The 22,952-nt window shown below is 42.0% G+C and overlaps 1 protein-coding gene across 3 annotated transcripts in view; it reads right to left on the bottom strand.

Annotated features, from left to right (window-relative positions):
- The window catches only part of LRP12 (LDL receptor related protein 12), an 84,557-nt gene extending 77,020 nt beyond the window's left edge, over nucleotides 1–7,537 (bottom strand). For 2 of the 3 annotated variants that reach the window (XM_020885925.2, XM_020885929.2), the window contains exon 1: nucleotides 7,029–7,537. In XM_020885925.2, coding sequence (XP_020741584.1) covers nucleotides 7,029–7,107 — 79 coding nt within the window. In that variant the 5' untranslated portion in view covers nucleotides 7,108–7,537. Of the gene's footprint in view, nucleotides 1–6,299; nucleotides 6,573–7,028 lie in introns of those variants that run through there. The other variant, XM_070477250.1, reaches the window with a different exon arrangement.
- Between the last annotated feature and the right edge of the window lie 15,415 nt (nucleotides 7,538–22,952).

The following is a 22,952-nucleotide window of genomic DNA, read 5'->3' as shown; positions in this document are numbered from 1 at the left end:
GGTGGAGGAAGGTGGATAAAACCAGGCAAAGAGCAGTGTGTGCAAAGGCCAGGAGACAGAGAACCATGTTCGGTGTGCGCTCAGTATAAAGAGCAGGAACGCGGTGGTGGGGAGGGGCACGGTGGAGGGAGGGACAGGAGACAAGAAAGGGAGAACCCACTAGCTCCCGAAAGGCCCAGTGATGCTTCTATTTTAAGAAAAGGGAACCACTAGTAGGTTTTAAGCAAGAAAGTTACGTAATCACATCCTCACTTTAGAAGAGTCCCTCTGTGGCTGCTCTGTGTGATATGAGTGAATCAGAATAAGACTCAAGACTAGCTGGGACTGTTACAATAATGGAGATTAAAAGATAACGGGTCTCTATGTGAAGAGAACAGCAGTAAAGAGATGTGAACCTTAGGCAAAATCACTGTTCTCAAAGCTTCAGTTTCTTCTAATAATACCCACCTCAGAGTTATTTTGAGGATTTAAACGAGGCATCTTTTTGCAAAGGACTTCTGTATTCTAACTCTCTGTAAAAGGTTTTAGTGTCATTGGAACAGGCAATAATAAATCCAAGAATCTGAATTCTATTTCAGAATATGCCAGACAAAAAGATTCATGTCTACTCCAACTTACTAAAACCTAAAAGACAGCTTAACAATCAATGAAATTAAGTCAGATAATTACATTTGAACAGTACATTCCAACTATGACACATCCTACTGTGCTCCATTTAACATGAAAAGATTAGCACCATGTCCCAGCTCTAAAAACTGAAATGGAAGTGTATTCAAGGTAAGTATCAAGTTACTTTCACGCAGTGGTGAAAACATGAATGCAAAACAATTTCATGTCTTCATCAAACTAATACTAGCAGGGAAATGAGTCATCAAATATTCAAGAAGAAGAAAACTATTCGGTCTCAATTATCAAATATTCAAGAACTAAAAAACTATTCAGTAGGTTTCATTTATTTTGAAGTTGTGGGACCTTCTAAAGTTATATCTTTTGTAAATAAACTATTCAGTCTGGGGAGGAAAGGTAAAAGGTAATTTTATTTTTCCAAAACTCTGAAGTTATCTGATCCACCAACGTATTCTTGACTCTCCTAAGATAAACAACAGTCTTTAATAGATCACTTAGCAGAAAGCGTTTAACTTGGGCAAAAGACCTTGAAATTTAACATTTGTTCTACCCTTTATTTTCTGCCTGAAACACTTTTAAAATAGTGTAGGAAGTTTTGTTCTGTACTTACTTCATCAACAAAAATGACACTTCTTAGAACTGAGTTCTCCACAGAAAACTTAAGCCTCTTCCCTTTTAACTTTAATCTAAACCCACTCCCAGGGTCTGTGTTGTATAACTATTCACCACAATATACCTTCCCGCACTGGGTGTTTTTAGCCTTCTCTCTTCTGTATTAAAAAACAGAAACTTAACTTCCTAGGGTCTACACTGATTTACTGAATTATGGAAACAGAAATGACCCTCAACCTCTCAGCCCTTTTCTTCACTCTCACCGGAGATCTCATGTTCTGTTAATTCTCCATCATCCTACCTCCAAATCTATGGACCCCTTCCCTCTTTCAGCAATAGAGGAAGTACCCCTTTCTTCCCTATCAAAAGGTAATCCGTACTCTTCCTTCTATCCACCGCTACCACCTCAGTCCAAGCTCCTGTGTCTCTCAGCCAAAACCTATCATCCCACCTCTGTCCTTGCCTACTTCTCAACAATTCACACAGTGGCAAAAGCGGCTGTTTCAAAACATAAATCACATTATGTCATTTAAACTGCGTCAATAAGTTACACTTAAAATAAACCCAAACTCTCTATGTTGGTTTCCAACACCCTGAGCTCCTGCCTGAGAGTCTAGACTCATCTCATCACTCTTATGACCATTGTGTTCCAGCTACTGATTTTATTTCTTTACCTGCAACACACCAGCTCTTCCACACCAGCTCTTTTCCAGGTCTGGATCTTTCATGGGTTGTTTTCACGTGCAAAGCTCTCCTATCCCAATCATAACATGGTTAGCTTCGGGTCTCCTATTCTCCTCTACAATGAAGCCTTCCGCAAACTACTCTGTGTCTGTTATTCACTGTCTCTGACCCTCGTTTGTTTTCGTTAGAGCACACAAGTTAGTCACTAGACTACAAGCTCCCCGAGGGCAGAAACCATGTTCGCCAGGTCGTCGTGTCTTACTGCAAGTAAGTCCTCCACGAATATTTGCTAAATGAGTGAGTGAGTGAAGAGAGAGACAGGATTAAGCTTCAGTCTTGGTTCTTTTGTTTCCTAGTGGTATGAGCTTAGACAAGGCACAACTTCTCTGAGATTCTATTAAAAAAAAAAAGAAAAGAAATAATACCTTGTAGGATTTCTAAATGAGACCTAATGAAGATTAACGGACATTGAATGAAGACCAAGCACAGTATCTGAACTTAATTTAATAAATGTTAGTTTCCTTCCCTTCCTCCTATAGTTTAGAGAATAAGAATTCCCTAAGCTAATTCTGTATTGATACTAAAGAGACAGAGAGACAGACCTATCTATCTATATATACATCTACTGTTGCACCTACTTAAAAAGACTAATGACATGCATTTGAACAGACAGATTGGTAACTTGTATTTGTAGGATCTAGTCTTGCACCTTAGAAAATGAGGAATAAGTAGGATACATCTTACTCAGCCCTCTCACAAAGGACGAGGTGGGGTGAGGAGAAAATGAAGAGAAATTAAGAAACTGGAAGGAAAAGTAATCTGAGAAATTAGAAATCATTAATTCAACCTCAACTCCTAAGCTTAGAACAACCTTCAGTTACCTATAAACACTTGCAGCTGGAACAAGATTAGAACTCATTCTAAAATAAAACATTTACTATTTAAATCTACATAAATCTCATCTATATTAAATGTATCTTTAACTTTCATTTCCTTTTTACCTTTCATTCTTTTAACTGTAATTTCATTGATATGACAAAAAAAAAAACAACAAAGAAACCCCAAATACAAAAACGCCTCAGATCAGAGAAACAAAAACAGTATTAAGCAATTAATTTAGTTTTATTCAACATTTTATGTAATCAAGCTTGACTTTCTTAGAAGTAACTGGAATCCAGTTGAGATTTTTTTCTTATGTTCTATTTCTACAATCTTTCTAAAATTGGAACTTCTCTTCTATACTTAAACTGGAAATTTATAAAATGCAGCAGAAAGTTTCATAAAATTCACTGGGAAAGACTCACCCATTAGATATAAACTGCAAGATATATTATGTTCCCACAACATCTAGAACAGCAGTGCGTACAGAAAGAACTTTTGACTATAATGAGCTGAAAACCAGTTTAAAGATAACATTTTGTCACAAGTCAGTCCGTGTACATCAGGCAGAGTTCTCACTGCTCTCAAACATTCTAGGAGCAAGTAACTGAAGACTTAACCACCTACAACTCTTCAAGGCTACTCTAAAATGATATACAAATACAACAAACACTTTAAGTTACATTTTAAGGCTTCACCTAGGGCAGAATTTTACAAACTAAGAATTGTATTCTGTAAGTGGGTCCAAGCCAGTAAATGAAGAAAGGAAGCAGGACAGAAGGGAGGTGGAATAGACTAGAAAACATCAGAGAGAATCTCTGGTGGTACCAACAAGTATTATTTCATGAACTTTGTTTTGTTCTGGGAGTAGTAAAAAAAATGCAACATTTTAGGTATTTTATGACTTTATTTTTATTTTAGGTTTGAGTGGGGGAAAAAAAGATTAGAAAACATTGATCTGAGAGACAAACAGAAGTGGAAAAGGAAAAGCAATGCAACTGCCACAGTTACCAAATTATGGTTAGCTTGTATTGACTAGGAGACAGCCACGGAGACCTCCATACATTCTAACAGTCAGATGTCCCCATGTGAGATATGGAAAAAACATCTTCTCCCCTTACAGCCAGCCTAACACAGTAAAAAGCCCACTCACTGGAAAAGACCCTGAAGCTGGGAAAGATAGAAAGCAGAAGAAGGGGGCGACAGAGGATGAGACAGGTGGATGGCATCACCAATTCAATGCACATGAGTTTGAGCAAATCTGGGGGATAGTAAAGGACAAGGAAGCCTAGCATGCTGCAGTCCATGGGGTTGCAAAGAGTCGGACACGACTGAGCGACTGAACAACAACGCGGTGCCCAGCAAAGCTCACAGCTGCCCTCACTAACTGTTCTTATTCCTACAAACTTCCAACGGCAGAGGTCAACCTTTAGCTTCTCCTGCCAGGAACACTCAGTGCAGTTAAGATACAGCAGCTCCTGAAGATAATTATGGTCTTTGAACAACTACTCCTTTAAAACATTAATTGTATTCCATATCATAATGAAGAGTTTCAAATGAGGTACGGGCATTCAGAAAAGTAACTTGGAAGGAATAGTCACACTATTCCACTAAGACAGTCACATTTTAATAGTCACAGGGTCCATGAAATTGGTCATGTGAAGAGACTAAACACCAAAATACAGATTATTTTTTAAGGCATTTGAAATGTTTCAAAGATTCATGACACAACCTGGAGTCATTTATGACTACATTTTAATAGACAAGAAAGAGTCACTCTGTGAAGAGTTAGTATTGGAACTGACCCAATAGCCAATCCACCTGTATTTTTTTCTACTAGGTCTAAGTTAAGGGTTACTCCAAATATTCAGTTACATTAACAGAGGTTTTTCATTATTTTTGAAGCCACTTTTTGGAAAACACATGTTTTGATGTATAAGGGACAGCCCCATAAACTACAGGGTGTACTTGTTCCATAGGCTCAGAACAGGTACTTCTCAGGATGCATCCACTACTCTTCACAACTACTGCACACACAAGTAAAACCTCAGTACTATTACGAATGCACACCCCCTCCCACGTTACTGTTCCAGGCTTTTTCCTCTAATACAAATCCACAGAGGACTGAAGAGACAGAAGAGGACAAAAAGTGCAGCAATAAAGAGATATTCCCCAACTGCAATGAAGGAGTGAAGGGCTCCTTTAATCTCTGCTCACAGTTTAATGTTCCGCCTGGCTCACTACCTCCTTTTTCTTTATACTTTGAAACTTGCTGTGTAGCTTGAGATATCAACCCTTCGCATAATCACTCTCTAGTTTTATAATCTGACGCCACATTGTTGGGAAAAGGAGCTTCAGTCTCTGCCTACTAACAATTTCTCACCAAACACAAATTCCCCAAACATAAATATCTGATAAACACCTACTAGAAAGTCATTCTTGTGCACCGAGACAAAATTATGGGGTTCACAGCCTCTTATCCCTAGGGGCCAAAAGACTTTTAGTTCAAACACTAATGGCACAGCTTTTAACAAAAGCAGAGCTAAAAGAACCTGTTTGTTTATCCATTCTGATCAGACAACACTGACTCAATTCTGATTACAATAGAGGGCAAAGCTGGATGCTCCTAACCACACTAAAGATGCCTCTCTCTCTCTTCTCTCTCCTGGACCATTACACCAAACCTAGTGCAGAACTACATCCACCTTCAGGCTAGAAGAAACACATAATAGCTTACTGATCTCTGGTGTAGACCCAAACCCACAAGTCACCAGGTGAGTAGGGATCACAGCCACTTGATGCAACTAACAATCGAAAGTCTTGCACTGGGTTTTCTGGTCACAAATAACCACACCGTTGGCAATGATCACATCAAATGTGGACCAACTCTCCCCAGACAAAAATAATAATATATTAATCAGCTTACGGAGCAGCGATGCATTGTGAACCATACAGAAAAACTACAATTTCTTGGTTGTCAGTAAAGGTCCATTTCAGTTCAGTAAATTCTTCATATCCTGTAATTTCTCAGGTTTTTAAAAGTTACAGTCACATTTAACCCCATAGATAAGTGCTTTCAAAAGAGATAATGCTCCCTTGTAAACCACGTGTTTGTGGCAATTTTTAGAAGTAAAACTGACCTAAGAATGGCAACTTCCAATTATTTCCCTCTGAAGAAATCAAACCACAACTCCCAAAAGTAAAGGTTAACGGTGTTCTCTGAAACAACGATTCAGTGTTTTTTAACTGAAGGAACTAAGAACATTCAAGTCAGAAGCGGAACTCAAAGTCTCTCAAGCAATGAATGTTCTTTCCAGTGAATTCCATGTAGCTCTTGTTCTGACCCCTGTGTGATACATAAAGCTTGGTCCTCGCTCATAGCCTCAGCCTTCTCTTAACCTCAAAGGCATATATATACACGTAATAACAACCCACCACTGGAATAAAGCAAGACTGACAACATTAGCGGACAATGATGGATGAGATGGCAAACGAACCGGGAGTCAACGCAGACACGTCCGCCCCAAGAGGGAGGGCTGAGTAGGGCTGGAAACTATTTTCTGGCCTTCTCCCGCGCGTTGCTCCAGAGTAAGGGGCAGGATCTTGCATGCCCGGGGATCAGCAGAGCCTCGGCCCCCGAGGTGCAGGGATGGGAAGAAAATAGTGGGCTGCTTCACCAGCGAGTTGGGGAAGGCGAGGAGTCGGTGCAGTGGGAAATCCACTACGGACAGAACTTCTTGGCCCCGGGAGGGTCGAGGGGGGCTGGACCGTCCTGGCCGGCGGCGGGGGGCGACCTCCCATTCTCTCTCCCCCACACCGTACATCTTTGTCATATGTGGAGTGTGCAAGGGGCTACGAGTTCCACAGGAGCCGGCCGCCGGGGCCCTCCAGCCCGGATCGGGAAGTCCGCCCGCCACCCTCGAGCTTCTCGGGGGTTTGGGGAGGCTTCCCCCCGGGGCCGGGGACGCCCAAGCCGCTCTCCAACACCCCCGAGGATCTGGAGGCGGACAAGCGGACTCACAGCATCTCCGTGCGGGGGGGAACACCTCTCCCGCTGCATCCACCCCTCGCCGGATCTTTTGTCCCGCCGGCAGCCGGGGTCCCTAGCCGGTTCCTCAGGGAGCCCCTGTCCAGGAGGCCTCCGGGCTCCGGGTCGCCCCAGCTTTTTTTTTCTGTCAGCGGCGGGGCCGGGGGTGGGGGGTGGGTGCGGAAACGCGGAGACTTACCGTACACCCCGGCGAGGAAAAGCAAGACCAGCGCAGACCTCCACCGCGGAGACTCTTTTGTGCTCCAGCGACGGGCCATAACCACGGCAGATGGAGGGAGCGAGGAGGAGAAGGAGGAGGAGGAGCCGGGGCCAGACGCCACCGCCGCCGCCGAGCCCCCGGCGGCTCCCTGCGCTCTCCGCGGCGGCGGGAGGGGGAGGGGCCGGGCCGCCGCCGCCGCCGCCCGCGCGCGCTCCCTCTCGCTGCCTCCCTCCGGCCCCCTCCTCAGCAGCTCGCCGGCTCCCCCCGCCCCACCCTCCCGCGGTCGGCGCGAGAGCCCTCCGCCTCCGCGGGACGGCCCTCCCGGGGGCAGGGGTAGCCGGCGCCGGGGCGAGGCGAGGCGAGGCGAGCGGGCGGCAGACGCGCGACTCCGGCCTCGCCTCACGCCGCACAGGCTGGCCCGCGCCCGCCGCCACCCGCCAGACAGCGCGAGCCGGCACCCGCGCCCATCCGTGCGATCGGCGATCCCCTGGCCCGCCTGCCTTGGTCCCCGCCCCCTCTCCCCCCGCCGGACTTTCTCCGTCTCCGGGGCCGCGTTCTCCGCGACGGGAGCCGGAGAAGCAAGGCAGCGCCAATCGATGAGCGAGCGCGAGAACGCCGGCCGCCGAGTTGCCCCGGCTGGAGTGGGAGGAGTGGGGGGCTCGGCTTCGGAGCTCCGCCGCCGCCTGAGGCCTCGCGGCAACTTCCCGCGGGGTGGTGTGAGGGCGAGCTGGGAGGCGGAGGGTGGCCGTCTGAGCGCGGAGAGTGGGTGTCCCAGAAGCTGGGAACTTGCGAGTTGCTCTTCCCTACCCCTCCCTACCTCCACTTAATCCCGGCGCGGAGCTCGGAGAAGGTGGGTGCAGGTTAGTGCCGGGACCCGGGCCGCCGGGTCGCCGTGGATGCTGCCGGGGACCTGGGGCCGGACGCCCACGCTCAAGGTGCCCGGGAGTGAGCTGGGCAAGGCTGGAGTACCGAGCACTTCCACACTGGCGTGGAAGCGGTGTGACCATCCCGCGGGGCAGTTGGAGCTGGGCCGGGGATGCTCAGCCTGAGCCGACCTTGGGGGCCGGGAAGTGGGAGAGGGATTCACTCGGCAATCCGTCATTTCCCTGAGCATCTTCCCCCATCCCAACAAGTGTGACTGCATCACCGTAGCACTTTCCAGATACTTTTGTTGTGGCTCTGGCACGTCAGACCTTCCGCCTTGTATTTTTCAAATGTTTGTCTACACGTCTTATCTCTCTTAGTAGATTATCACTGGCCTTTACACGGAGTATCTGGGCTGTTGAAGAAAGACCTACCATGCTCCGTGCTGTCCAATTGACATTGGTTATCTCTTTTTGATCCCTAACGACCTTGTGAGATAAGTTTTATTATACATATTTTATAGATAAGAAAACGCGACTCAGGTTAAATTATCCAAAAGAGTGTAACAAACAAATGGTTTGTTTGTTACAAACCCAAATTCAAGGCTGTTTCCTCTACTGCAACTTATTCTGTAGCACAATGCTTAGTGCATAGCAGGTAAATATTAAGATTTAAGATGGATTTCTTTGAAGGGATATTTAGTCTTTCTGTCCCTTACCGATTTGACCCCTTTTAGATTTTTTTTTTTCCTGGAAATGGTATTCCAAACGGTGAAAAATTTATTAACAAACAACGCAAAACCCAGTAGTAACAAATCTTGTATTATCTGGCAAAGCAAACACAATCTAGATCTCCAAAAATGTTTTGCACTCTTGTTGGAGAAAAAAGGAGCAGCTTCAGTGTTCTTCTAACAACCAGCGATTGTCTTTCCTAGTTTTAGGAGTGGAGACTCTACTGGCTTGATTCTTGAGATCTCTTTCCAGAAACTGTGATGCAGACCGTTGTGTTTAGAATAGGTCACAAACAAAGTGAAGAGACTGCATGGTACTGCCTCTCTGCCCTTTTCCTACCAGTCAAGGAACCCTATATCCCAGACAAGACTCAACCATGCTCTCCTCCTTAACTCTTCCCTTCACCCCCTCTCACCTTGACACTTTCTCAGCCCCCCACCCCCCAAACCCCAGACCTGTCTTCTGACAAGTACCAAGTTCTCAAACCTTTTGGTCTCAGGGCCCCTTTTGTGTGTGTGTGTGAGTTGCTCAGTCATGTCCCATTCTTTGCAACCCCATGGACTGTATTCTGCCAGGCTACTCTGCTTATAGAATTCTCCAGGCAAGAATACTGGAGTGGATTGCTATTTCTTTATCCAGGGGATCATCCTGATCCAGGGATTGAACCTGTGTCTTCTACATTGCAGGTGGATTCTTTACCATCTGATCCACCAGGGAAGCTCCAGGGCCCCTTTAAAAACACTTAAAAATTGCTGAAAACTCCAAAGAGCTTTTGTTTAGGTGAGTCACATCTACTGATATTTCAGTTCAGTCACTCAGTTGTGTCTTGACTCTTTGGTGACCCCATGGACTGCAGCACACCAGGCCTCCCTGTCCATCACCAACTCCCAGAGCTTACTCAAACTCATGTCAGTTGAGTTGGTTATGCCATCTCATCCTCTGTTGTCCTGTTCTTCTGCCTCCAGTCTTTCCCAGCATCAGAGTCTTTTCCAGTGAGTCAGTTCTTCGTATCAGGTGGCCAAAGTGTTGGAGTTTCAACTTCAGCATCATTCCTTCCAATGAATATTCAGGACTGATTTCCTTTAGGATGGACTGGCTGGATCTCTTTGCAGTCCAAGGGACTCTCAAGAGTCTTCTCCAACACCATAGTTCAAAAACATCAATTCTCGGTGCTCAGCTTTCTTTATTTAAGTCCAACTCTCACATTCATACATGACTACTGGAAAAACCATAGCTTTGACTAGACAAACATTTGTTGGGAAAGTAATGTCTCTGCTTTTTAATATGCTGTCTAGGTTGGTCCTAACTTTCCTTCCAAGGAGTAAGCGTCTTTTAAGTTCATGGCTGCAATCACCATCTGCAGTGATTTTGGAGCCCAGAAAAATAAAGGTCAGCCACCGTTTCCACTGTTTCCCCATCTATTTGCCGTGAAGTGATGGGGCCAGATGCCATGATCATAGTTTTCTGAATGTTGAGTTTTAAGCCAGCTTTTTCACTCTCCTCTTTCACTTTCATCAAGAGGCTCTTTAGTTTTTCACTTTGTGCCATAAAGGTGGTGTCATCTGCATATCTGAGGTTACTGGTATGTCTCCCGGCAATCTTGATTCCAGCTTGTGCTTCATCCAGGCCAGCGTTTCTCATGATGTCCTCTGCATATAAGTTAAATATGATATTTACCATTTTGAAGTTAAAACAATTTTAAATATGTATAAATTCACTTAAGAAGTGTGTTACAGGTTAACTCTTTTCCAGAACAAAAATCTTTAGTAAAAAGTGTGTCATTGTTTCCATCTTTATAAATCTCATTTTCATATCTGCTTCTGAATCCAGTCTGTTGCAAGATGTTCCTTTGGTTAAAGTATATGAGGAAAATCCAGATTCACACAGATATGTGATTGGCAAAGAGAGGACCTTGTGTACCTCCCCAGGGTCCTCAGATAAAATTTTGAAAACTCGATCTAGGTGTCTAACTTACTATGTTCAAAAATCTAAGTATTTTGGTTCTCATTGGAAAAAAACACAATATTCATTCTAAGGGTATTAGCAGCTAAGCACGTAAATGTTCCTCAACTAAGCGTATTTATGTTTCAAGAGGGGACATTTTATTTCTACAAAATCTAATCCTAATTGATCATCAGACCTGTGTTTCTCATCTGGCCCACGCCTCAGGCTCCTGCTCGCGTGTCTGAGTCTTTGCGACCCCATGGACTGTAGCCCGCCAGGCTCCTCCGTCCCTGGGATTCTCCAGGCAAGACTACTGAAGTGGCTTGCCGTTGCCTCCTACAGGGGATCTTCCCAGCCCAGGGATTGAACCTGTGTCTCCTGCTTGGCTGATGGATTCTTTACCATCGAGCCACTTGGGAAGCCTGGGCCCGGGCCTAGTATTCAGTTTTATCTTTTTCTCACCATGTCTATTGAGCTGAGAAACTAGATGTTTCTACTACTAAGCTAATATGGAAAAGCCCAAACAAACTTTTGGACCACACCAATACATCAAATAACCCATATATGAGAAAGCACTTAGAAATCTATAAAAACTATATAAATTGGTCAGTACTGGTAACAGTTCTGTTGCAGTTGGAGTGCTGATTTAACTTGGCCAGCATTCTTATCTCACCCTATAAAGCATAAAGCATGCTCCTGAGACTCTTAGTGGTTCTTAGTCTCGGTCCCTGAGTCCATAGATGTGTTTCAAGGATCCTGAAATTGTATGAAATTTTGTGCTCATATATTTTTATAGGCAGAAGATTTGTTATTTTCAGCAGTTTCTTGAAGGACTGTGTCAATCATTTTTAAAAATGTTCAAGAAAAATTGAATGAAGCAGCTACTTGAGTTGCTTCTTAATCCTTTTCCAAATGGTTCTCAAGCTCCTCGAGGACATGCATTTGGGAGTGGAGAAGTACGTGGACTATGTACTTTTTCCCTTGACTATTCTGAAAAGAGCCATGCTTTTCCACTTTGTTTGTTTTGATTTTGCACTTCTCTTTCCTCGTTTTCTAGCTATCACCATATGTGATGGTTTAATTTTTACTCTTGTCACTAATAAAAACTGTTTCCTTCTTGGTGTAGACCTTGCTTCGTTTAGTAGCCTTTAAGAACCTCATCAACACCCAGTGAGGTTAGACTGGGAAATTAAGTCTACCACTGTGCACATCATCTTTTATTGGAAAGAAAATTGATGGTAGTAGTTTTTCTGCTTGGCATGCTGCCAGGCAGTGCTGAATCTCTTAACTCCCCCTCAAAGGAATATTATGTTTACAAAAGAAAAACAAACTTGGTAAACACATACAAATAACTAAAAGGGAAAGAAAAGAATTTTAAAGATTGAAGTTAAATGAGTGATCTTTACAAGCAAATTGTAATTTTCATTGGAATTGAATAATAGAGGACAGCAAATGAGATCCATCAATCTAGGCAACTTATATACCAGTTCCCTAGCACATTTATTGTGTTTATTATTTATTGTGTTCTGTGCTCTGACAGCAGACCCAGCATTGTACCAAGTAGTCAAAGACATAATCCTGGCTCTAAATTAAAAATCGCCAGTCCACACAAATTTAGTTTTACCTTCATAAGCTCAACTTCTTAATTGTAAAACCTGATTGCAGAGCATGCATGAATTTGCAGGGCTAATAACATCTATCTCTTGTAGCTATATGAAAGAGTTGCCCCTACCAAGAAGAAAGGAGGGAAAGGAAAATTGACTGCAGACATTGGTTTTTATAGACAGATACTCTGAGTGTTTTTGCTGCTTAACTCTGAGGTTTCAAATGTACATAACTGTGTTTTTTAAGTTCTTCCTATTATTGATTCAGAACGTGAACCAGAAGTGCTGGTAGGATGGAATCTTATTTATATGAGTCCATCAGAAGTGAATTTAGCAGTAGTGATGACAACCCAAGGAATTTTATATTGCTAATTTCAGGCATATATAACTTAACTGTTTGTACTCTGTCCAAGTGGAAAAAGGATTTGGGGTTCCCAATGTATTTGGCAGTATAGAATTAATGTATTGCAGTTATTAAAAGTATAGGCCTTTAGAGTTTAACAGAGGTGAGTTTGACCTAGGCGATTAACTGGTCAAGTAATCTAACGTTTTGTACTTTGTATTGCCATCAAAAAATGGGAATATATGGGGGCCTCATTAGATTATCTGCATGCCTAAAATAATGTAAGAATAATTGCTAACATGTATTAATTACTTTCCCTGGAGGAGGGCATGGCAACCCACTCCAGGATTCTTGCCTGGAGAGTCCCATGGATAGAGGAGCCTGGCAAACTGCAGTCCATAGGGTCACACGAAGTCAGACATGGCTGGAGCAACTTGGCGCACACACGTTGAGTACCTAGAGCATGCTACACATTCAGCCCTCAAACAGTCCTATGATGCCCATACTGTTATTATCTCCACTTGTCAGCTGAACAAACAGGCAGAGAGAGGTTCAGTAGTTTTCTCAAGAACACACAGATGCTAACTGTTCTGTGTTCAAACTCAGGCAGTCTGACTTCAAACACATACTTAAATCATTCTACCACGTTTTATGTAAAGTACTTAAGACAATGCCAGGAACTTAGTAGGTGCTCAATAAATGGCACCACTTAAACACATAAATGACACAAAGAAAATCATTTTTATTCTTTAATCTCTTACTGTTTAAAATGCAGTATACATAGTAGTTTTCTGTTTTCCTTTTATTTCCTAGAAGTAGCTGATACTACTCTGAGTTTGGTTTAAATTAGACATAAGCCTTTAAAGTTTTATTTCCTTGAGTTTTTGGAAAACATGAAGCAAGCATCAGTTAGATGAAACATAATTCTGGCTTTTTGCTGCTTGTACTAAGAAATTTTTTTCGGTGACCTTGTAGTCATTATTTATAGTTTCCTTTGAAGATCAGAGAACCTTAGGTTGCTTATTGCCCTAATCTTCAGAGACGATCTATGACAGACTTTTCTGATCCCAAAGAATACATCAAATCACATGAAACTGCTCAGTTATTGGGCCATGAAAACAGAGGTCATTTCTACTAAAGAATGGATTACTCCAGCTTCATCATGAAAAGAATATTCTCCTTGGAAATACCCAGACGGGTTTGCATTTTGAATATGTACCAGCTGTGATGGAAAAGAACAGTCTAATCCTTTCGATTTCTGTAGTCTACCGCTTCACTTGCACAGCAGGGGATGTGAAAGAAATGGTGTCAAAAAGCATTTCAATATAAAAGTTTTATTCTCATACTTCATAAAATGAATTAAGTAACTGAAACAAAAAATAAGTTAAACACTTCAGAATATTATGTCAGTTGGTTCTAGTCACCAGGCACTTAACTCTAGTCACCACAACCTTTTTCCATGTTGTGGCTAGCTATGCTTATGTGTAGATACTCTTGAGATGGAAACTCCAATTTACAAATACTCATATATACAAATTTGCATAAAATAGTTTAGCTCTTTCAGTGTATGATTTAAGGGCAATTACTGGCAGTTGGCAGGTAGAGACCTAGTTGATGGCAGCTGCTTCATCTGACCCGTGAATGTGAAAAAGGACACAGTTCCAGAGCAGCCGTGCTGGCGGTGCTTGCTCTGGATCAGACTCCCAGCAGTGCTAACCTTCAGGACTCTGGGGACCAGGGTATGAGGAAGGATGCTGTCGTCCAACAAGTCTGTTCTCTGTGTTGTTCATCCTCATCAGGACAGTTGATCAAGCTCCTCAGGAGACTCCTGCTACAGGTTTCAGACTTCTTCTGGCAAACCACTTAATGCTTACCCCCCATTCACTCAGAATGGAGACCTGGGTCAGTCCATGAAGATGGGAGAATTCATAAATACCATCGGTGACCCCTGGACTGGTGCATTTGCTAATCTGAAGAGTAGAACCAGCATCTTCAGATTCTCCCATCATCACTGAGGGTGATGATCGACAAAGGAAAGGAGAGAAAGCTGCAATGAGATGGGGTCTTTTACAAGTTTTGTTCACTGCATCTTCAGCACCTCAAAGAGGGCCTGTCTCCCAGTAGATGCTCAGGAAACACTCGTCGAGTGAATGAATAGGGAGCTCAGAAGTGAACCAGATCCCTGGCAGGTAAGGAGAGGCAAAGCTGTTGGGCAGTGTAACATGGAGGAGAAAGGACTCATGCTTTTCCTGTCATTGCTGCCTAGGTGGTCTGTGGAGAAGGCAGCCTGCTTTGGAGCTCAGGCAAAAATGGAGTGAAACATCAAGTCTTGGTCTTTTAGGAAAAGCCGATAAACCTCATTTGGAGGATGAGGCCCATTTCACCTTGTGTGCTGAGACTTAAGATATTACTTTATTTGGTTTAAAAAATCTCATAAAGTGAGAGGGACTTCCCTGGTGGTCCAGTGGTTAAGGGAACATGGATTTGATCCCTCGTCTGGGAAGATTCCACATGCCGCAGGGCAACTAAGCCCACGTGTCACAACCACTGAAGCCCACGCTCCCTAGAGCCTATGTTCAGCAATAAGAGGAGCCACTGCAATGAGAAGCCTGCCCACCACAACTAGAGAGTAGCCCCCACTCCCCACAACTAGAGAAAACCTGCCCCGCCTGCAGCAATGAACACCCAGCGAAGCCAAAAAAACTGATAAAGTAATTAATTGATTAAAATTTATTATTAATTTAAAAACTTTAATGAGGAGGTCAAAAACCATATTCCGGTGTTGAAGCCAGTTTCCTATAATTTTATTTCCAGTGTTTAATATTTCCATTATACTATAGGTTAAATGGACTTTTATGGCCTCAGCTGGCCTTGTATGATCTATAGGTTGGGCACTATTTATTTTATTGATTATTAAAATAAACAGGAACTTTGTTCTCTAAACCAACAGAAACCCTTAGAAAAGAGGACATTTTAAAGCATTCTCCTTCAGAGAACTGTGAATTAATGCCTTGCTTCGGGTGTGTAGAGAAATTCCAATTCCATCGTCTATGAAGTTAAACTGTTCCTTAACATCAGTCTAAGAGGTGCTGAAACCAATGTCCAATACGAAGTCAGGATCAGACGGCAGAGAAGGAAACCCAGGTGGCCAGGATGAATTCAAAGTTTGTTTCATGTATTTTGAATTTCTGGGTCATCAGTCACTTCCATATTAAAATGTAAGTACAAAGAGTACTTTCCAAATTCTGAAATATTGTTTATTATTTGTTATCATCAATATGGCCTTCTCTCCATTTACATATACTTGCTTAAGTTGATTGTTCGGGAAAATGAAATCAGTTCTATCAAAATTAACAAGAATGTTGTTGAAATTGTAGTAAGAATTCACTTTATATTTTTGAATACTTGAGATATGTAAAGACTGTAAAATATAGCTCATATAATCTAATTCAATCACTTAAAGGTAGAGATCTTACTCTGGCAGACCAGTTATTACAGATACAAGGGAACTTGCAATCTAGTGAAGAAACAGATAAATCAATAAATATAAGCAACACTCATTCATTCAATAAATATTTATTGAGCACCTACTATGTGTCATTAATTTTTTTCAGATGTTGTAGCTGCTCAGTGAATGCACATGGTAGCTGCCATGGCAGGGGTACATGTACATAAGATACACCAGAACCACAGGGAAAATCAGAGAGGGCCCCACGAAGGAAAAAAAATTTGATTTGAGAAGCAAAACATCAGTAGGAGACTGACAATAAAAAAGGAGGTAGGCAAGGGGTAATGAAAAAGCATTCCAGGCATAAGAAATCAAGTGGAAACAGGAGAGGAGAATAGAGTATGTTCTGAATAGATAGAATAGAGTTGTCAATGTAAAGTATTGATAGTTTGTATTGCTGATTTAAAAGTAGCCTGTGTGTGTTGTGTGTGTGTGTTGGGCTGGGGAGGAAATAAACATCTAATCATAAATTACATCATAAAAGGTCTTAAATGACATGCATAAATGTATGTAGAATTTATTCCATAAGATGCCAGAGATGGGAGCCTTGAAAAACTGTAAGCCATGGAGTCCTGGCTTTCTATGATGGAGCCTGGAATGGGGAGGAAAGGGATTTGAAGACCAGTAAGGAGGATACTGGCCTTCCCCAGTGGCTCAGATAGTAAAGAATCTGCCTGCAATGTGGGAGGCCTGGGTTTGATCCCTGGGTCAGGAAGATTCCCCTGGAGAAGGGAATGGCAAACCACTCCAGTATTCTTGCCTGGAGAATTCCATGGGCAGAAGATCCTGGCAGGCTACAGTCCATGATGTCGAAAAGAGTTGAACACAACCGAGTGACTAACACACACACACACACACACACACACACACACACACACACAGGAGGATATTGTAGTCGTGAGAAATGGGATGGACTTAGGAGTGCCTAGTAGCAATAGGAATGGAGACTAAGTAACACCACTGGTAGTTGTTCAGAAGGTAATCCATTTCGCCCAGATTTCTAGTTGGAGCAATTGATAATACCTTTCCTTAAGATATGAAATATGGGAAAGGAAATGAGGTGAAGCCAAGAGGTGAGTATAACTTTGAGGAGCACATTCAGGTGGAGAAGTCCAATACCATATAGCCAAGGGAGAAAAATGGGCTCAAGATAGAAAACCACTGGCATTGTTTAAGACTACTCTTGGAGAGGATGTTTCTTCCCCTAGAGAATATGAAAGGCATCAGTGGTTCATGGAGGAGAGGTGGTAGAGGAACCAGCAATAAGAGCAGAATGAAAGGAAATGGCCAAAAGGTAGGAAGAAATGTGGAAATGCCTGTTGTCACAGAAAGCAATTACGGAGAGCCAAGCACAGGGAAGGGAGAGGTAAAATGTGTCAGTGCCAAGGGTAATGCAAGTGATAAAGGGCCAAGATGAGAAGAGGAACTAATATATTTTCCATCACATCTTACAGAAAAACCCAAACCAACTTTTTGGCCAACCCAATAATTGGCTACAAAAAAGTCTAATGTCCTTATCTAAAGATTTCTACAGGTATCTGTTTAGCCTTTAATTTAGACCAAAGCTGAATTCTTGATGATCTATATATCCTATTGTTATATCTTCAAGAATTTTATCATAATTTCTTCAGTCTATTCTATCCTAGCATTATCCACTAAGAATTTAAACTTCAAGAATGTCTAAGTTCACATGGACCCTAGACACAAATGTTGAAGTTTATAAAGTTTGTCTTCACCACCCTAACACTCCTTTTCTTGATTATCCTTCTCCCCTCCTGAGCCTTGCTTATATTCTTTTATCCCAGCTGTGGACTTCTGACATGTTTGTGTTTTCTGACCCTCAGCTTTCCTCCATCAGAAGTGATTCTCAAGAAAGAACCTTTGAAGTAAACCTGGTTTGAAGCTGGATATGGTTTCTCTTGCAGGAGGATGGGAGAGAAAGTGTTAAACATCCTTGGTGGATGTTTGAGGGTGCAATGTCAGTGGATGGGGGAGAGAATTGGGGCCAAGGAGGTTTTCCAGATGCCCCTCTAAGGTGACCTCTTATCTCGAAGCAATCCCTCCCTAAGGCAGAAGATGTGGCAGTTCTAGCATGACTGATTTTTCCTCCTAGAACCATACTAAACCTTTAGAAGACTGAAAGGTCACAAACATTTACTATATCAGTGATGTTCTTTTTGGAAATTATATTTTTGGCTGATAGTATTTCAATGTACTTAGTTGCTAACATAATAGCCAAGGCACACATATCCTTTATCTTGTTTAATGCCAATTACTCTGTCACTGTTTTACTCGGAGCTATTGGAATAACGTCAAATGTGGTTTGGGACAGACAAGTTCAAGTCCACAGGGGCCATATTTCCATGTCCTCTGAATCAGCTGTTTCCTACTGAGTTTTTTTACAACAATATTAATGACTGACTTCTGTAGAGCCAAGTAGCTTGATCATGCTTTTAATTTAATTCAGTTGTTTAGGAAAGGAAAACAACTGCATTAATCATTTTTAAGATTCAATTTATGCATATGATATGGATACCATGTTTCCTGAAAGTGTTTTTGTGAAGTTGTTTGATTAGAAAAAAAAAAAAGAGTAGCTGGGTGAGTGAAAAATTTAATTGTTATGAACTTCGTTTCTAAAAGTAAAGATAAATGATAAGAGGATTTGCTTGTTCTGATATATAACTGAAAACAATGTTAACTTTTGCTCAGTGTATCGTTTAAACTGTGTTATGCTTTCATGAGTATGTTTGTATCTCATGTCTATTAATTAAGTGCTCTTAATCCCCTATTTATATTTAAGCCTTAGGTAACAAGGTTTCTAACAAATGTATTGTGTAAATGTATTCTCTTACCAAGAAAGAAGAGGAAGTTGACAAGTTCATACATCTCACCAGCAAAGGCCCAGTATCAGAGGCCAGAAAGCTTTCACAAGCTTCTTGAGGGACAGGAAGCAGTAGATTAGCAATGCTTTCCATTTAAGTTCAACATTTGTTCTTAAGAAGAGCAGATGGAAGATCTTCAACACATGCCTTAATTGTCTGATAATAACTAGAGTACTTAAGGAAGAATACTCTCTAAGTAATAGAAGCATTACCTCAAAGGAATGGTGAGAAACTGATCATGAGGAAAAGAAAGAACTAGGTTAGGATATGTAGGAACAGAAATAATCCACTCAGGACCTGGTGTGATTTTATTTTCTCTGAGGTGCTGTCAAGGACCATTAAATAGAAGAGGCATTTATAGGATCATAAGACTGTCAGAGCTGAAAGGGTCATCTCTAGTCCAATCTCCTAATTTTACAGGTGAGAAACCCAGGCTCATTTATGCAAGGGTGATAGTACACTGTGAATTCTGATTCTGCTAGAAGACAGGCAACCTGGGAGTAATGAGGACCCAGAGCTAGACTGAGAAACTTGAGTGGAGATGGGGGAAGAGAGAGGAATTGGCTTCCAGAAAGGAAGTCCAATCTCGTGGGAAAGATGTGGACTATGATGGGTACAACAACAGAGACAAAGTCGTATCTTGGAAAAGTAGCATCAGCTGGAAGGGCTGAGGCAGCAGGAATATTTCGACAGATGGAGAACACATAGCTGGTACTGGGAGGCCAACAGTTGGGACTGGAAAATCCAAGGAGGTAGTGAATCCTGAGCAGGTAACTTGTGCCTTAGTTAGTCATCTTCAATCCAGAGGCAGGTATCTCATCCCTGGAAAGAAAAGAAGCTCAAACTTCCATGTGCAAAATAGATAGCTAGTGGTAACGGGCTGGATAGCGCAGGGAACTCAGCTGGGTGCTCTGTGATGACCTAGAGGGGTGGGATGAAGATGGGGTAGGAGGGAGGTCCAGGAGGGATGGGACATAGGTATGCATGCGTGCGTGCCCAGTCACATCCAGCTCTTTGCAACCCCAAGGACTGTAGCCTGCCAGGATCCTCTCTCCATGTATTTTCCCTGCCAGAATACTGGAGTGGGTTGCTATTTCCCCTTTCAGGGAAACTTCCTGACTCAGGGATCAAACCCGTGTCTCCTGCATCTCCTGCATGGATATCTTTACCACTGAGTCACCTGGGAAGCCCCAGATATATGTATACAGGTAGCTGATTCACCTAATTATACAACAGAAACTAACACAACAACACAACATTCTAAAGCAATTCTATTCCAATTAACCAAAAAAAAAAAAAAAAAAAAAAGGAAAGAAAAGAAGCTTCACAAGAACAAGAACAGGGCTTCAATCAATCCCAGAAAGATACCTAACTGGGATGCCAATTAGGCTAAAAATATATAATCAGCATTGAATTAACAGAATGTTCAAGATGTGTATTTTAGCTTTAGAGCAAGAGAAGTTCTTAGTAGAGGGCACAGTGAGAACTAATAGAGGCTAAAGAAGCAAATGGCGTGTAACAGGATGCTAGGGTATGACTCCCTACATTCCTTTTAATGAAGGGTTTTTCTAAAAAAAACCCACTAGTCTGTGGGAATCTAGTGGTTCCAGCTGTGAGGGAAAGAGAGCTTCAAGTCCCATGAAAATATACTTAGTCACTTCTAACACTGCAGACCCAAAGTCATGGAGTACACTGTTCTGCGTTATCAGTTAACTTTTCACATTTAGTAACTGAACCTAATTTAGAGATTTCACTTGAGCAGTTTGTTTTCTTCTTTCTTTTATAAATAAATTAAATGTTTTTTATTTATTCATTTTAATTTTTGGCCACACCCCATGTCATGCAGGACTTTAGCCCCCAACCAGGGATTGAACCCTCATCCCTTGCATTGGAAGGTGGAGATTTAATCACTGGACTACTGGGAAAGTCCCAGCAATTCTCAGTAGAACTTACATCTGTATTGCAAGAATGGAGAATTAGAGGAAAATTTGTCCTTTCCTTCCTCATTAATAATACTGATTATTCTCATGCATGAATCTAATAATAGAACTTTGAATTGTGGGTCTTCTTTTGTTTCTAGCAAAAAGAGAAATGTAAAGAACAATGTAATTGGAACATCTTGCAAAATTTCAGGAGAGTGGGATAATCCATGTTGTTGAAAATTAATATTATTCAGGTCAGCATTTACCCACCATGTGAAGGATCATTGAACTGGAGTTTAGCATGGTATAATGGTTTATGTGATATGTCAACTTGACTAGGTTATGGTGCCACATTTGGTGTCTGCTTAGTAAAAAGCCAGACCAGATTCTTCTGTGAAGAGATTCTTGGTATGTAATTAATATTTACATCAGTAGACTTTGCATAAGGCAGATTATCTTCCATAATATGACTGGGCAATGTCAAGTCAGTTAAAGGTCTTAGGAGCAGAAACTGAGGTTTCCTGAGGATGGAATTCTCCTGAAGACTGCAATAGTCTTTAGGATTGCAATAGAAACTCTACCTGAGTTTTAATCCTGCTATCCTGTGGAATTTTGACTGTAGCATCAACTGTTGCCTGAATTTCCAGCCCACAGGCCAACTCTACAAATTTTGAATGTATCAGGCCCCCACAATCACCTGAGACAATTCTTTAAAATATTTATGTATCTATCTATCTATCAAAATTGATGCTTTCAAACTGTGGTGCTGGAGAAGAATCTTTAAAGTCCCTTGGATAGCAAGGAGATCAAACCAGTCAATCCTAAAGGAAATCAACCTTGAATATTCATTGGAAAAACTGATGCTGAAGCTGAAGCTCCAATAATTTGGCTACCTGATGCGAAGAACTGACTCATTAGGAAAGACCCTGATGCTGGGAAGGCAGGAAGAGAAGGGGGTGACAGAGGATGAGATGGTTGGATGGCATCATCAACTTGATAGACATGAATTTGAGCAAACTCTGGGAGATAGTGAAGGACAAGGAGGCCTGGTGTGTTGCAGTCCATTGGGTTGCAAAGAGTCAGACATGACTGAGCAACTGAACAAAAACAACAATCTGTCTATCATCCTACCGGTTCTGTTTCTCTAGAGAACTGTGACATAGCCTGTTCTCACACTAAGAGTCAAATTCAGAAAAATCTTCAATATCTCAACATTTGATAGCTTGGTCTGGTTAGGCTGATAGCATTTGGATTTTTTTGAAAGTGTTATCAGGAAAACAATACATCTCAAAACATTGTAGTTCCAATTTCTCATGCCAAGACTTGATTAATTTCATCCAAATTTGAGTCACAATAAATTTTGCATCTGCTGAATCTCTGCCATTTTTCCTTTTAGGAGCTCTTCAAGCCAAGTTTCAGTGGGGACATGTGAAAATATCTGTAAGGCCCTGGCAAATAGCAGAGTCTAAGGATGTGAAGGGCACTTTGATGAGCAGCCTAGATCATCATGAATTAATTGTTGCCAAGTATTTATTAAAAAACAGTGTCAAGTTAAGCAATTGATTTATTGTTTGTTGTCAAGCACAAAATGTTTACTTCAACTAGGGATTTAACAAAATCCTTTTTTATTCACATGTTTATGATTTCTTAAAAGTTGATGCAACCTAAAATGATCTAACTTACTGGTTTTGCGAATGAGGTACAGAAAAATTAAATGAATTTGAACAGTGATTTATTTTCAACCAGCAGTCAGAATGAAATTTTAAAAACATATTGGACATGTTACATCTACATCCAAAATGTCCAAGGACTTCCTAAGAAAAAGCTAAAGTGCTTTCGAGTTATGCAACTTGCTACTTGATCTGCATCTTCCCCCTTGGTTACCACATTGACATCATCTCCTTCCACTGTCTTCCTGGCTCAGTCTGCTCTAGCCCGCTCCACCGGCCTCCTTGATGTTCCTTGAACAAGCCAGTAAGTCTCTGACCTCGGGACAGAAATGAGTACCATTAACAAAATGATCAGAAAAGCCCAGTCATGCATAAAAGGTATACATAATTGATGCACTCCAGATGGCAGGCCAATAAGTAGTGGAGGTGGCAGGA

This window comes from Odocoileus virginianus, chromosome 15, assembly GCF_023699985.2.
Source record: "Odocoileus virginianus isolate 20LAN1187 ecotype Illinois chromosome 15, Ovbor_1.2, whole genome shotgun sequence".
Lineage (NCBI taxonomy): Eukaryota > Metazoa > Chordata > Mammalia > Artiodactyla > Cervidae > Odocoileus > Odocoileus virginianus.
The sequence above is the reverse complement of the archived record's forward strand: the minus strand, read 5'-3'. Positions and strand labels throughout refer to the sequence as shown.